The sequence below is a fragment of the Tamandua tetradactyla genome, chromosome 4, assembly GCF_023851605.1.
Source record: "Tamandua tetradactyla isolate mTamTet1 chromosome 4, mTamTet1.pri, whole genome shotgun sequence".
Taxonomy (NCBI): domain Eukaryota; kingdom Metazoa; phylum Chordata; class Mammalia; order Pilosa; family Myrmecophagidae; genus Tamandua; species Tamandua tetradactyla.
In genome coordinates, this window is record NC_135330.1 from 191,473,684 (window position 1) to 191,489,607 (window position 15,924).

The 15,924-nt window shown below is 38.9% G+C and overlaps 1 protein-coding gene across 4 annotated transcripts in view; it reads left to right on the forward strand.

Moving 5' to 3' along the window:
- The first annotated feature begins 5,581 nt into the window (after positions 1-5,581).
- The window catches only part of CDK8 (cyclin dependent kinase 8), a 155,845-nt gene continuing 145,502 nt past the window's right edge, over positions 5,582-15,924 (forward strand). For 2 of the 4 annotated variants that reach the window (XM_077158890.1, XM_077158891.1), the window contains exon 1: positions 5,582-5,775. In XM_077158890.1, coding sequence (XP_077015005.1) covers positions 5,648-5,775 — 128 coding nt within the window. In that variant the 5' untranslated portion in view covers positions 5,582-5,647. The remainder of the gene's footprint in view (positions 5,776-15,924) is intronic. The other 2 variants (XM_077158892.1, XM_077158894.1) reach the window with 1 other exon arrangement.

Here is a 15,924-nt window from a genome sequence, read left to right on the forward strand (position 1 = left end):
CTTGGAGCAGGGCTGAACTTGGTCTACCCTATACAGCTATCTTCCCAGAACTTCCACCATATACCCAATTTAAAACATTCTCATCCTAGTCCCTTACTGCCACATTACCCAATTTAATTTCATTCCTGATACTTAGTTTTCTCCCTTTTCCTGGGAGCTCCCTAATGCCATCTGCCTTGTCCCTCCTATTAAGGAGCTCTCACATTCTTACACGTCCCTGTCCCTGTGGTCACATTTAGTTGGTCCAGTATGGGCATCTGACCTAGTAGGATGAGAATCCTTCTTGGGATTTTTACAACTGGAATTTGGAAATGGAGTAAATTCTTCTCTAATGACAGACATTGCCTGATATAAAATTCAGCAATAGTTAGTGGTCATGATTCCAGTCATGTGAAGGAAATGAGTCTGCAAGAGTAAATGATGTTCATATGATGAAGGGAAAGAAGGTTCCTGTAGTTTTTACTGAATGTGGTTCTTTATAAGGTCTGAATATACCTATTGGGTGTTTTTAGAATTAGTTGAGAATGTTTTTGCATCAATATTTTCTTTGACAACTTAAAAACACTAGTGTTTTAATTGATCCAACTCCCTTTTCTTTGTGCTCAAATGTAGATGCTTACTACATGCTTTTTGATAATAAAGATAATGAAAATTCTACCTGCATTGCCTTAGTTTGCTAATGCTGCTATAACAAAGTACCACAGACTAGTTGGTTTAAAAATCAGAAATTTATTATCTCATAGTTCTGGAGGTGTTGACATGGGCATGCTTCCTCTAAAGTCTGTAGCGTTCTGGTGGGTGGCAATCCAGACATTCCTTTGCTTGTGGTAGAACTCAATCTCTGCCTCTATCACATGGTTGTCTCTTTCTCTCTCTGTCTCTCTTACTCACTGTGTCCAAATTTCTTCTGCTTATCAGGACAGCAGTCATATTGCATTAAGCCTAATCCAGTTCGGCTTCATCTTGATGAATCACATCTTTAAAGTCTGTATTTCCAAATAAGGTTACATTCATGGGACTAGGGGTTAGGATTTGAACATCTTTTTAGGGGACACAAATCAATCCATAATATGCAGAATGGGAGTTCAGTTCTGTCCATTTAAGCACACTTTTGATAGTGAGTGAGAGAAGTGAATTTAAAGTTGTAGAGGCTGGAAATGATCAACTATAGGAAAACCCACTTGGGTATTTACATTAATACATCATGAAGCACTAAGTTTTTTCCATGATACACAAAGTACATCTTCAGAGGCAAGACTGAGTCAAGATGTTAAGTGTTTAAAATGACTGTCCCACCCCACCTCCATTTCGACCTTCAGAGAAATCAACCCAATAAAAACACATTCTACTTAAATATAACTTTATAAACTATGTGCTGGACACTGTAGGAGATACAGAGACGAATAAATCATGGACCCAGACATTAAGGTATTTATTTAAGGACAGACTTTTTTAAGGGTATAATATAAATGACAAGAATACAAAGTAGCTGTGATGATTCTAAATGAGTTACAAAAAAAGTGCAATGGAGGCTGGAGTATGAGTAGGGGGTTTTGGTAAAGAAAGTGTTCTAGTTTGCTAGCTGCCAGAATGCAATATACTAGAAACAGAACAGCTTTTAAAAAGGGGAGTTTAATAAATTGCAGGTTAACAGTTTTTAGGCTATGGAAATGTCCCAAGTAAAGCATGTCTATAGAAATGTCCAATCTAAGGCATCCAAGGAAAGATACCTTGATTCAAGAATTCCAGTGAAGTTCAGAGTGTCTCTCTCAAGCAGAAGGGCATATGGCGAACATAGTCAGATTTCTCTCTCGGCTGAAAGGGCACATGGTGAACATGGCGTCCTCTGCTAGCTCACTCTATTGGCTTCCTGTTTCATGAAGGAAGCATTTTCCTTCTTCATCTTCAAAGGTCGCTGGATCGTGGACTCTGCTTCTTGTGGCTACATCGTTCTGCTCCCTCAGAATTTCCAGCTTTCTCCAAAATGTTTCCTCTTTTATAGGATTCTAGTAAATTAATCAAGATCGACCCGAATGGGTGGAAAATATGTCTCCACCTAATCCATCTTAACAACCACTCTTGATTGAGTCACATCTCCAGGGAGATGATCTAATTACAAGTTCAAACATACAGTACTGAATAGGGATTAGAAGAAACGGCTGCCTTTACAAAATGGGATTAGGATTAAAACATGGCTTTTCTAGGGTCCATGCATCATTTCAAACCAGCACAGAAAGATCATATTCAATTGCAAGAATCAGGACAGGCTTCATGACTAAGTTAGGCTTTGAGATGTGCCCTTGAGAATGAGTATGACTGCAAAGGTCAGTGATGGTATTAGCACGGGCTTTCCAGCCGTAAGAACAGGCATATTAGGCAAGGGTGTTAAGTACAAATGTGTAGGTAATGAAGGCCTCAACAGAATGACTGTCTACTGGGCTTGCTAGGTACAGGAATTGGGAAGTTCAGATAATAGCACAGTGTGTTCAGTTTCAGAAAATTTAAGTTGGAAATGTAGGGCTGGTGCTTGGGAGGCATGTTAAGTCTGGAGATGTTCAATTTGGAACGTAAAGAAAACCACACTTTAAGAAGGGAAGCATGAGCAGTATTTGGGAATTGCTTGGAATGGAGACCAATGAGGGTCATAGACTCTACAACATTGGATCTCATCACACAGCAGAGAGATAAGTGAAATCAGCATGACCTGAGGTTGTAAACTGACACTGAAATGAGAGCTCCATGTTCCTGATATGTGTAATTCATTCAAATAGCACGTAAGTCTGAACCTCCATGCTTCTAACCTCAGGAAGCCCATTCTTAAACAGGTTCTGCTCCTCAAATTTTGGAATACTTATATATAAGTCTCTCCTAGCTCACCTATTTGGCTCTGCAGGCCATTTCTTATCTTTCAGAATTAAGTCTCTGGCTGCCGTTCTTCCCCTTCCTCCAAGCATGGATGCAGGTCCCATAGCTAAGATCAGGCTGACAGCTTGGGGATAACAGAAGGGAATAACCATGCAGAAAATAAAACTTAAAACTCGATGTCAGATATTACTGCTCTTGACACATTAGCCCTACTCCTCTGGAAGGAGCCCCTAATGGCCATTTCTTCCTTAGGTCCCCATCCTGAGGCTGTGTTAAGGGGCTAGCTTACCTTGTACCACCATATTTCCCCAACTTGGAGGTCAGACCTCTAACTCTCAGAAAGAATAGCAGGCCATTCTCTTCCCTGGTCAAAGGTCAGCTTCTGTTCCTGCCTGGGGATTACTGTTAGGACATTTAATTCCTTCAGAAAGAATTCTTACCTTCATCTAGGGTAGATCAAAATGTTAGACAAAAGTACGTTTTAAAAAGTCGAGGATCTTCAATGTTCGGGAATATCACACACAGGTGGTATGTATATGGAGGAGTGGGGGGGTGGGCACCCACAGTGTAGGACCAATCCTAGCTCCATGCCTCTTTACAATCTTTCTTCCAGAGGAGTGACTTCGTTTCTCAAGATCTACAAGTAAATACTTGGGCAAAAAGACAGGCCTCTCAAGAAGCACAAAATAAATTTCTAGGAGGAATCTGGTCTACAACTCCATTGAGGAAAAAAAAAAAAAGAACTTTTAACTATGCTAAGGCACAGTCCTGCTAGAGTCACTCAGTTAATATCCCTGAATAGAAACATGTAATATCTCATTAGTGAAAGTTACATTTGTTATGCACTTACTTTCAGTGAGGGCCTTTTATATCTTCATTTTCAAAGAAACTGAAGCTCAGAGGTAGTCAAGGATATGCTGTTAATAAATGGCAAAGCAGAATTCAAACCTTGGCCCATCTAACCAGAGTCAAAGTACTTAAACACCAAATAATATTGAATGTACTATGTAAAAATAGCTTAATTTAAACCACTGATGAAGTTATTATTTTCTCCAAAGAAACTTATATAAGAGAAGGGTCCTGTGGAAGAGTTTAAAGAAAATACTATCATCATCACATCATCATAATTTCTGCAGGGATATTTTTAATATAACATGTTTATTCATTCATTAATTCAACAAATGTTTACTGTGCATGATGCTAGGTGTTATGGAAGATGCAAATATGATTTCTTATAGAAATCCATGAAACAGAATTTGACGAGGGCCACAGATGGGGGAAGTTGGGTGGGAGAGTATTATGGGGGTTTAAAAACTGTAGAGACATACCCTGTTTGGGACTGGGGAACTATAGTAGAAATGGTAGAAAATGCAAACCAAAAAGTTAAAAAAGAAACAGACATGCAAATAAGAGAGACAAGGCAAAATGAGAGATTATTATCAAGATACCAGGACTCTTCCTACAGAGTCCTTTCCTGCCTTAACATTGTCAACAAATTAGCTCCCATGGATTTATTCCCACTACTGTAACTTCATGGCTAAAAATTGGTGCTGTTATAGAGAATGGTGTAGAAAGTCGTACCCTAAACAAGCTTCTGTCTGAATGCATGGGAACCATTTGGATGATCATCTATCTGCAGAGCAATAATATTTGGAGCAGAGCAGACATTCCTCATTGATTCACTTCTCTTGATGTTTGCAGTGTGTCGATAACACTGTGGAGTCCTAATGAGATTGTGAACGCTAAGAGTAGCCCCACTCATAGCATGTGCGCTGTTTACAAACATTATACAGGCTTTTTCCCATCATGAGCCTGCTCTTTAAAATCTGCAGTTCGGGAGTTGCAGACTGTGATTCTGACATAAACCAGCATCCCTCACTCGCGCATTTCTTTACTTAAGTTAATGGCTCAGATCAGACTCTGAAGATGTCGTTGCAAAAAAACCCAACAGCCCCCACCACATCCCCTCCAGCGACTTGAACTCATCCCACCTCGAACTACAAATCCCGTCCAGCGGCTCAGCCCACGTTTCCCCTGTGTGGGGCGGAGTCGTGGAAGGGGCGGGCGCAGTGCGACCGGTGCATCCTGGGCATTGTAGTGCGGACCAGCCCCGGCTGGGCACCCGGCGCACGGTGCGTCCGTCGGGGGCTTTGGTCAGCCGCCCCCTCACCGGGTCCCCACGACCCGGCCCGCGCGACCGCCCGACGGAGCAGACGAGGGCGAAGTGGGGGAGGGAGGTCCAGGCCGCTCGACAGCCGAGGGAGCCCCACTTGGCGACGTTTTGCGACAGCCGGGCCGGATTCTGCGAGTGCCCGCCCTCCTCCTCTCTCTGAGGAGGCACCGGCTGTTGTGTGGCGGCTGCCTTTCTGTCGGAGTGTATGGGTGCGCGAGGGAGTGAGTGAGGGAGTGTGAGTGTGTGCGAGAGGGAGAGGAGCGGGTGCGTGTCGGAGGAGGAGGGCCCGCCGCGCCGCCCGCCGCAGCACAGCCGCGGGAGCAGCCGGGCGGCCGAGAGGGCTGCGGGAGCCGGCGCCGCGGAGCCCGGGGACAAGGGCAGACGCCGCGCCCCGTCCCCAGCCTCCCTCGCCTGGCCCCGCCGCCCCCCTGGATGCCCCCGGCGCTCCCGCGGGGCCTTCTGCTCTCGCCGCCTCCGTCGGGCCGGTGCTGCGGCCGCCGGGCGTAGAGCGGGCGTGTTCCCGGGGGCCGCGGCCGCCCGTGCTTCCCCGGCGCGCAGCCCGGCCGCCCGGCCCCCCGACCCAGCTCCCCCGCCTCGGAGGCTGTGACAATGGACTATGACTTTAAAGTGAAGCTGAGCAGCGAGCGGGAGCGGGTCGAGGACCTGTTTGAATACGAGGGCTGCAAAGTTGGCCGAGGTACTTACGGTCACGTCTACAAAGCCAAGAGGAAAGATGGGTGAGTGCGTGTGCCCCTCTGACTCTCGCAGGCCGAGGCAGGTGGCGGGGAAGAGCGGGGCCGGCTGCCCTGCTCCCACTTCCTCGGCACCCGCGTCTGGCCCCGCCGGCCAGGTTCGGGGAGGAAGTGGTGTACGAGGGATCCAGAACCACAAGTAATCCTGCGTGCTGCCTCTGTGTTCTTCTGGGTGGCCGACGGGGAATAGGCGCCTCTTTCCCGTGGGCCCTGATCTCTTCTAGGGTTTTAGTACTAGATTTTTTTTTTAGTTCGTTATACATTGTCAGTTTATATTTTTGTTTGTTGGTTTTTGTCGGCTTATAATGGTCACCTTCTGGGGATTTCCTCCCCCGCCTCTGGAGTGACATCGGTCAGTCTGGAAGGCAAGCTGATCCTTTCCCCTGACCAGCTTGTAATCGATTTATGATCACATTTAGGTTTTATTTGGGGGAAAGAAGGCAGCACGGAAATGTGGTTGTTGAGCGTTCCTCTTTGTGATCATCTGTAAAATAAATGTAGCAAGTGCTGCTTAAATATCATCAGCTGTGAGTTTTTGCATAGAACAATGGGGGGTTGCTGCAGGGTAGATGGATGGTGGGAAAAGGTAAGTGACAAATAGGGGCTGTATGTTTAGGCTGTTCCCCCAAAATTTAGCAGCTAGGAGTGAACTTTAGTCTTTTTTGCTTTAAACATTCTTCCCTAGAAATAGCATAATTAAATCTATGACCAGCAGTGCTCCCAGTTTAGTTTCCTAAGCAGTCAAGAAAGTGTTCATTATTTTCCTTTGTCAGTAGATGAATGACTTATAATGTCTTGTAATATTGACAAAAGAGAAGACATTTCTTAGTTGGGAAGAAAATATATTTAAAAATGTATTTAACTCTTCATTTTCCTCTTACAAAATGGGTGTTGTCTATGTTGCCTTGCCACTAGAGAAAATTGTTGGGAAGATAACGTCAAAGCTTATTAATTAATAATCTTTGGAGTCTATTGGAAACAGAGTAGCTTTACTCGAACAGCACTGTTAATTTGTTTGGTTGCTATGTAACATTTAAAATAAGTACTTTTCTTTTTTTCTCCAAATTAGTAGAAGATATATTCTAGCACTAAAAAAAAATCGAAACCTTTCATAAAGCTGAAATTAGTTACCTGGAGTGAGAGGGGAAGGCAACATTTATAAAACTTTAGCTAGATCATGGAAAAGAAAGGTGTATTTAACACTTTTCTTAGATTTACTGAGATATCTTTCTAAAATAATTTAAAATAGATTCCAAGAGGAAGATAGTTCTAATTAACTTGAAATGTGTATTTCAGTGCTTTTATGCAGCAGTTAAAGCAATATAGATATCTGCAGAAGATAGGGATTTAAAAACTTGATACTCTGGATGCCACATGATTTTTAAAAGTACTTTTTAGTGGAGTGGATAGTCTAGTGACGTTTGAGAAATCTGCGTCTGGAGATACTGCTGACTCTCTTGTCTAATTAGATTTCTTTTTAAAGCATAACTCTGTAATGACATACATATTTTAAAAACTATGCTTAATTAGCTTACCGTACTATATTTTTCAAAAGTCTTAAACCATTTCCCCTTCACCCATCCCCCAATATTACATAATTTGTAACATATTAATAAAATCCCCAATCCCATGAGATGAGACATCAGTATATTTCACCAGTTGGTCATCTGTTTTATAAAATTCAAGGGACTTTAAATTATTGTTAATTTCTCTGAGAGAAGCCCGTTCTGTTTTCATGAATTACCAAATCATGCTAATAAGAAAATGCAAATTTGATTAACTTCATGTAATGTTTTATTTTAAAACCATAATTTGTATATTGGCCGGAGGTACTTTTTAAGCACATTGAATAGCTTAGTCCAAATTTCAATTTAGGCTGTCAAGAATAATTTGAGAAGAATTACACAGTTTAAACGTGGCTGAATATATAATTTATCAAGTTTTTTTTTAGTCATTTATGATAGCTGAAAAATAAAATTGTGTTTTGGAAAAATAACTTTTTGTTAATAATCTTTAGTCTTGTTTTCCAGCAGCCTATAATAATTTTGTTTATATGATGAACCTTTTTTTAATGGATCAAATATCAAGAGAGTTTTAAAATTACTTAAAATGGTTTTTGTTGTCCAGAGGGACTAGTTTTCAGGTTGGCTTTTTTTGTAATTTCACTCTGGTAAAATACAGCACTGTATTTACAAGGTTCTTTTGAGCTTATGTCAGTGAAATTCAATTTAATGTATTTTGGTCCTGGTGAAATAAAATTTGTGGCTGTTTAATCTTTTCTAAAAAGATCATGATCAAATAATTTATTTTTAGTATTATTTGCTTTCAAATTAAGTTATAGTTTCTGCAATTTAAATTTCAGAGTACGCTGGAAATCCAGACAGTAACACCTTCAAAGACAATCCTAAGATTTACAGTAAAGTGAAATAATATAAATATTGTTTTATTTAGACATGTTTGACTATTAAAGTGAATGAAGTAAATATTGTATCCTTTTCATTTGTCAGGTGAGCATCATAAAGCGTTAATAATCGGTAAAAAGAATTTAGACCAAAGGTGTTAGCTTCTTACGTTATTTTAGAAAATAAAACAACTCAAAAGATAATTTGTTTGATTTAAGGGATTAGTAAAATTATCCTGCTTGTATACTGCACTTATGAAAATCTCAACATTTTTAAGGAATGTAGGGAAAGGGAAAGTACTTTATTGGAGGCGTGATCACATGCAGGGAAAGGAGTCTTTTATGATTGTATTAATTTCAGATTCTAATAGAGTTAAAATGTAAATGCACAATAAATCTTCGAATTAATTTGTTCTCCCTATAACTGTAAATGAGGTAGAGAGTGTCCTTTGTATCTGAACACCAAAAGGATAGATAGTCAGTGGCAGGCAGAGGGTTTCATTTTCTTTCTGAGTCAATTGTATTTCTCTCGTCATTGCAGAATTTAGGCAACTGAATTCTTTCTGTTGGAAGGTATGGAAAAGTGTGAGAAAACAGAAAACCGTTTGTGTTTTTAAATTCAAAATTTTCAGTATAAGCCGTGGACATTTGTAGGATTTAAATATCAATTTGAGATAATAGTTTTATGTCCAAAAAAGGAAAGTATTAGGAATTTTGTTGAATGTGGTTCTTAATCTGTTATACTCTGTGTTTAAAGGAATAAATAATGTATATTTAGGATTTTTTGTATATGTGTTTGATAAATATGTAGAAAACTTTCTTTGGAGAACTTTTGTAGAAAACTCAGAAATAAATAGTCAGTGATAATGTTAATAATAGTTAAATCATTGAGTAATTATGTAACAGGTCTTGGGTAGAGCATTTTATGTACATCATCTATGTAATCCTCAAGAACCCTATGAAATTAGTTCTGTTATTTTTCAGTTTTACAGATGAGAAAACTGAGGCTTAGAAAGGTTGAGCAAATTTGCCCATGGTTACATGGCTTATTTAACGTTAGAGTTGGGGATTAGAGAATTAAGAGGCATGGACTCAAAGCCTAATGGTTAAGCCCAGGCTCTTTTAGGTTTCGTATCATAAACATGTTAAAATAAATATAAACACAGATATGGAAATTTGAACATGGATATCTAAATTAGTCATTTAGAAATCAGGGGTACCTTATCACAGGACTATGCTCATAATCTGTTAAACTTTTTTGGTACATTTCTGAACTGTCCCTTTTTTTTCCCCAAGTGCTACAAGAATGTGTATGTAGATAAATGGGTGTAAATATATTTGGTGATATAAGTATAGGCACATGTGTGTATCTGCATGTATATACATGTATACGTGTGTGTGTGTGCATATAGGAGCAAACTCAAATAGAAGACATATTAGGATATGAAATTTCTTCATCTAGAGGAATTGAGCTCTAAATTGGGAGTCAGAGGACTGAGTTCAGACTGTCTCTAACAGTATGACTTTGGGCAAGTTATTTGTCCTTGTAGATCTTGGTTTCCTTGTTTGTGAGATTAGGGGGTTTGAGCAGATAACCTTTAATGCCTTTTCTAGTATTATGATTTGAGAAAGAAAAATTATGAATATAAAATGTAATGTTTTTGTAAGATTAGGTAAGCACCCACTGAAACAGAAGTTTTACTTTAGATAATGGTATCCCATATTTCATAGTCTCATGTTTTAACATGGATTTACTCAACTGCCAAAAAAACAAGTTAGGTAACTCCCAAAGATCTACCTAACATGTCTTATGTGCTTTGACCCTCCCCATATTTATCTCTAATATGTTGGAGATTTATGGGTTAGTGCCTGCTCCCACTCCTGTGAACCATTCATTTAGTGGCCAGCGCAAGGGACCTCATTTGATTCCAGCTTCATTGGAACTTAGGACTTTCCTTAACTATGATCAGAACTTTGGTGGTATCCTTTCTTTTCCCAAAGAAATCTAATGGAGAAGTCAGCACCCCACCCACCTTATTTTGGCTCTAGCTATTGCTCATTCCTGTATTTAAGTTCTTTTGATTTCAATATCTCTTAGATGCCAGAAATGCTAATAGGTTATGTACTCTCCATCATCAGAGATTTTGTATGAACAATGAAGAGTATTTTTCATAATTTTTCAAGAAAGTGGCAGGAAAGGACAAGCAGAATATATACTCTGAATTTCTTATCTACTTGCAGTCATATTTATCTTTCTTATATATTCAGAACATTAAAATCTACTCTTCGGGTGTTTTTGAGGTTTCATGCTTAGATACCATTTTCTTAGTATTAGCGGGACTGGCAAATTAATTCATTTGGGGTTTGTTCATGTGAGTTATTACTTTTACTTTGTCTCCCAACATTTGAAGTCCGTTCATTGAACAATTATTTATTAGATCCTTCTTTGTGCCAAGCACTGTCCAAGGTATTGTGGATGCAAAGATGAATATTTAGTTATTTGAGGAGGCATCTTCTAGGGGAAACAAACATGTAAATGCACTATAGCAATTTAATAAGTAGTATAATAATTAATACAAGTTATTACGGGAACACAGAAAAGGAAGTCCCCAGTTGCCTAGGGTTGTCAGGAAAAGCCTCTCAAAGAAGGCAGCTTTTGATTTGTGTCTTAAAAGATTGGAAAGATCTCATCAAAAAGGACATTCCAAGAATGAATGGAACAAACATTGGTGCTTATTAATGTGCATCCTGCAGACTCCAAAAATATTTGTGGGGTTGAATTTTTTCTTCCACCTTTTCTTCCATACTCCTTTTCCCTTGCCAGTATTTTTTGAACTCCTGTTATATGTGTAGTACTACGTCCACACACTACAAATGTTCCATTGGGTTCTCCAAACATGATGGGTTAGCAGGGAGATAAATTTGTCAGCATGTGCTGGACACCATAATTGTATGTGACAGTTTTTTGTCATAACAATATTGGAGAACCAGAATATAAGCAGTCCCTGAGATCCAAGTATCTGGCTTAAGGATATCTCATATAAAACTGCCTTGGTGAATGTCAATTTGATTGCTACTCTGGCTGGCAGATGCTTCTTCTGTGACCGCACCTCTATGAGGAGTAGGGAGCTGAGATGGTGGTGGCAATAGACTGGATGGGGAAAGGTGTTTCCCAGTTAGAGTTTAGGAAGTAATAGAATTTCTTATTTTCGAGTGCTGTGATTGGAGGTAGTGATAGGGAAAGGGCTTCTGGCATTCTTGATTTCAGCTAAGAAAACAAATAATGAAAAACTATAATAAATTATTCTAGGCCATTTGCAAACCTAACTACTTTTTCAAAAATTTTGTCTCTTGGCAAATGTGTTTAGAATTTTGATTTATAAACATTTGAAATGTGATCTATTCATAAGTTGGGAACTGTATATGCCAAATCAGTGCTGATAAATATATATTATTCTCTGTGGCTGGTGTCATCTTTCTTATGATGCTTTTCATTGCTGAATCCAACCCTCACTGTCTCTTTATTCTGTTTCTGTTCTTAGCTGCTGCTAGAGAATGAAAATTCTCCTGTCTTTTCCTCCTCCAGAACAATTTGTAAATCCTTTCCTTCATTACTAGTCTTAGGTAGGCCTTGGTCATCTCTTATTTAGAAAGCATTGCATCCTTTTTCTTTATATACCTTCCGTCACCTCAAAGCAGTTCTTGACAATTGTCACTAATAAGTGTCTTTCATCTGTTATTTTGATCTTAGTTCTTGAAGTATACCTTTGCATGGTGAGTCTCAATATTCTTTAGTGTAGTTATTCTTAAAGTCCCAAAATCAGTCCCTGCTATAATAAACTGTCAATTATTGATGGAATTGTGTCATGTCCTTCAGATGTGTTAGTGCAGAAAAATGCTGAAAATTTCCTTCTCCTCTTTAAAATTGAAAAACAATTCACACACCACAAAATTCACCTTTTTAAAGTATACAACTAAGTGGTTTTTAGTATATTCACAAAGGTGTACAACCATCACCACTAATTCCAGAACATTGTCATCACTACAAAAAGAAAATCTCCATACCCAGTAATAGTCACTCCCCTTTCCCTCCTCCCTCTAGCTCCTATAACCACTAATCTGCTTTGTCTCTGTGTATTTGCCTATTCTGGACATTTCATATAAATGAAATCATACAATATGTGGCCTTTTGTGCCTGGATTCTTTAACACAGCATAATATTTCCAAGGTTTGTCTATGTTGTAGTAGTCATTCCTTTTTATGGCCAGATAATATTCCCCTGTATGGATGTACCAGTTGTTTATCTGTCTATCGTTTGAGGACATTTGGATTGTTTCCACTTTTCGGCTATTGTGAACAGTGCTGCTGTGAACAATTGTGTGCAAGTCTTTTTGTGTGGACCTAATGTTTTCAGTTCTTTTGGGTATATACTTAGGAATAGAATTTCTAGGTCATATGATACCAAGTTTAACTTTTTGAAGAACTGCCAAACTGTTTTCCAAAGGAGCTAAAAACCACTTTTGAGTGGCTTCACATTGACTGTGGTTTAAGGCCAAGATCTTTGACCTTTATGTATAATACCTGACTAGCCTATCGTATCCCCAGGATACTGTTCATACAACAGTCTTTTGTAGTGATTCTGAAAAACAGAGTCATATAATTCCTCCTATTACATCAAATCAGACTTAACTCTGAACTTTTTCTCAAGCAGTACCTTGTGCTGGAACATTTTTTTCCCTCCACTGAAATAGGTTCTAGAATCTCAGAAATCCTAACTACTCTATCTTAACGTACAACTCCAGTTGTTCCTACTTCACTCACCACCCCCCAAAAATAGTTCTTTATAAGTTTATTATGTAACTACTTCAGTTTACGTGTTTTGTGTTTATATGTCCTTTGGGTATTTCTGATGAATGTTTTATGTGTTAGATATTGTGAATTTCCTCTAGGACAGTGATTGTAATCCCCTCAGCTCCTGGCACATTGCCATATGTTGACAGGTATTTAGTAATTGTTTTTTGATGTTCTTAAAGTTCATATTTTGCAAATCCTCTTCTAAACTTGCTGTCATTAAAAACCTGAGGCTTATTGTAGGAAATTAGAAAAGCCTTGCCTTGTGGAAAACCCAGACAAGTAAAGTTTGATGGGTTGTCTATATTGATACCAGGAACTGGACTGAACAAAATCATAAACCAAAGGTAGAGGCAGTCTTTGTTGATTGTCTGACTCCAAATGGAATATTCAGATATTTGAAAATTGAACCATTACTAATAGTAAAGTATTTTTTTAAATATACCTTGTAAAATGAATCCGTTTAAACAAGGATCAAACTTTAATTTCTAAAACTAATTAGTCTCTGAATTGGAGCTTGTGTTTATTTTTGTGTAAGTTCCTTGGTCATACTGTATGTATCATGGTCGTTTTATATTTGAAGTTTACTTTGAAAGTTACTCGTCTCTCTAGATAAGTTTTTTTTCTATTGTGAAAAATAACATACAAGAAAAGCAATAAATTTCAAAGCATATCACAACAATTAGTTGTAGAACAGATTTCAGAGTTTGGTATAGGATACAATTCTACAATTTTAGGTTTTGACTTCTAGCTGCTCCTAGACACTGGAGACTAAAAGAAATATCAATATAGTGATTCAGCAGTCATATTCATTTGTTAAATCTCGTCTTCTTTGTCCTTCTCCTTTGATCTTTCTCCCGATCTTTAGGGGTATTTGGACTATGCCCATTCTAACGTTTTCATATTGGAGAGGGCTATTGATAATATGGGATAGGGGAATGGAACCAGTTGATGTTCTGGAGAGGCTAGCCCCTCTTCATTTCAAGACTTATCTCTAAACCTAGAGGTTGTAGGTTTCTGGAAAGTAATCATAGTGCATTGAACCTTTTTGGAATCTCAGATAAAGCCCTAGGTGTACTCTAGGATTGGTAGGAATGATTTTGGTTGAGGTTTGGCAAACCATGATAAGTAGTAATATCTAGCTGAAGCATGGGCAAAGTAACCTCTAGAGTAGCCTCTTGACTTTACTTGAACTCTCTCAGGCACTGCTACCTTATTTGTTACAATTCTTTTCCTCCTTTTGGTCAGGAAGACACTATTGATCCTGCGGTGCCAGGGCCAAACTCATCCCTGGGAGTCATGTCTCACATTGTCAGGGTGACTGTCACCCCTGAATGTCATGTCCCGCATTGGGGATGGGTAATGATTTTACTTGAGGAGTTGAGCTTAGAGAGAGAGAGGGCCTACATCTGAGCAACAAAAGAGGTCCTCTGGAAGTAACTTGTAGGCATAACTATAGGTAGGTTTAGCTTCTCTGCTACATAAATAAACTTCGCAAGAGCGAGCCTCGTGATCAAGGGCTTGGCCCACTGACTTGGGAGTCACTAATGTTGGGGAACAATATCAGGGTTTCCTCATTGGTAAAGTTTAAATAGTTCCATATTTTTTTCTCTCATCCCTCAAGAGAGTTTACCCGTACTTTTTAATTATCTGCTCACCATGCTCTGGGTTGTATCTGGGCATTATATTATGCTATAGAGAATTACAAGCTCTCATTCCCATTCTGGGCTCCCTGTGTTTGGGTTGTTTAAATGATCTGTCCAGATAATTTGAGTTAGATTATGTGCTACAGAAAATTTAGGTTTTGGACAATCTTTTCCTTTGGTGTCATAAAGTAGGTGAAATTCTAAAATACAGACAATGGCATCCTTACCCCCGTATTCTGATTTACCTCAATCCCAACCTGGTCAGCTTTATTCTTATCTCTCATTAAAGCCTGATCTTTTTCCATTTCTTTATAGGTCATTTTATGTGGCAAAGCTGACTTTCAGACCTGTAGAACTCCTAATCTGAGTCTTAGGCATCACCCGGGTACCCAGTGTTCCAGGGAAATCTCAAAATCTATAAATAATAATTACCACACTGGATTAAATGGGACTGCTATAATAGTCCCCGATTTTCTTATAAGTGTTTTCTAAGTGATACAATACAATACTTGCTTTTCTGTTTCTGACTTATTTTGCATTACATAATGCCACCCAGGTTCATTCATGATGTTGCATGCCTCATGACTTCATTCCTTTCTGTAGCAGCACTATATTCGATCATATGTATGTACCACAGTACACCATTCTACTTCTCAGTCAGTATATCCTTCAGCCACCATATCCATTGGGCACTATGTATAATGTCCAAAGTCAACAGTCCATCACTGCTCAATTTTCATTACTCCCTAGAGAAAAATAACTGATAAACACAACAACTTACAAAATAGAAAATCTAAACCTCCCTTAACTCTTATCCCTCACCCCCACCAGTTATTTACCCCTGGTATTGTTGTGGTTCTGTTGATATTTTCATGTTAAACATAGCCCATAGCATGCATTAGTAGTTTCCCCCATACCCCTATATTATAAATGCTTTGTGCAAGATTCATACTTTTGAAGTAGTTCATGTAAGAACTTATATTTGTAGTGTTGATTACACTACATGGCTCTATACAACTGCTTTCAATCATGTTCACCTTCAATATGACAATACTGCTTATAGACCCACTAATGAACTGCTTTCACTTCTGCCAGTCCCTTACATTTAAGTTCACCTTCATTAGCTAACCATTCATGCATCTGTAGCTTCTGTGTATCTCTAGGTCCCCTAAATTCTGTATTATAAGCCTTGAATTTACCTTTTCCAAGGTCATAAAGATGAAAACATAGAGTATC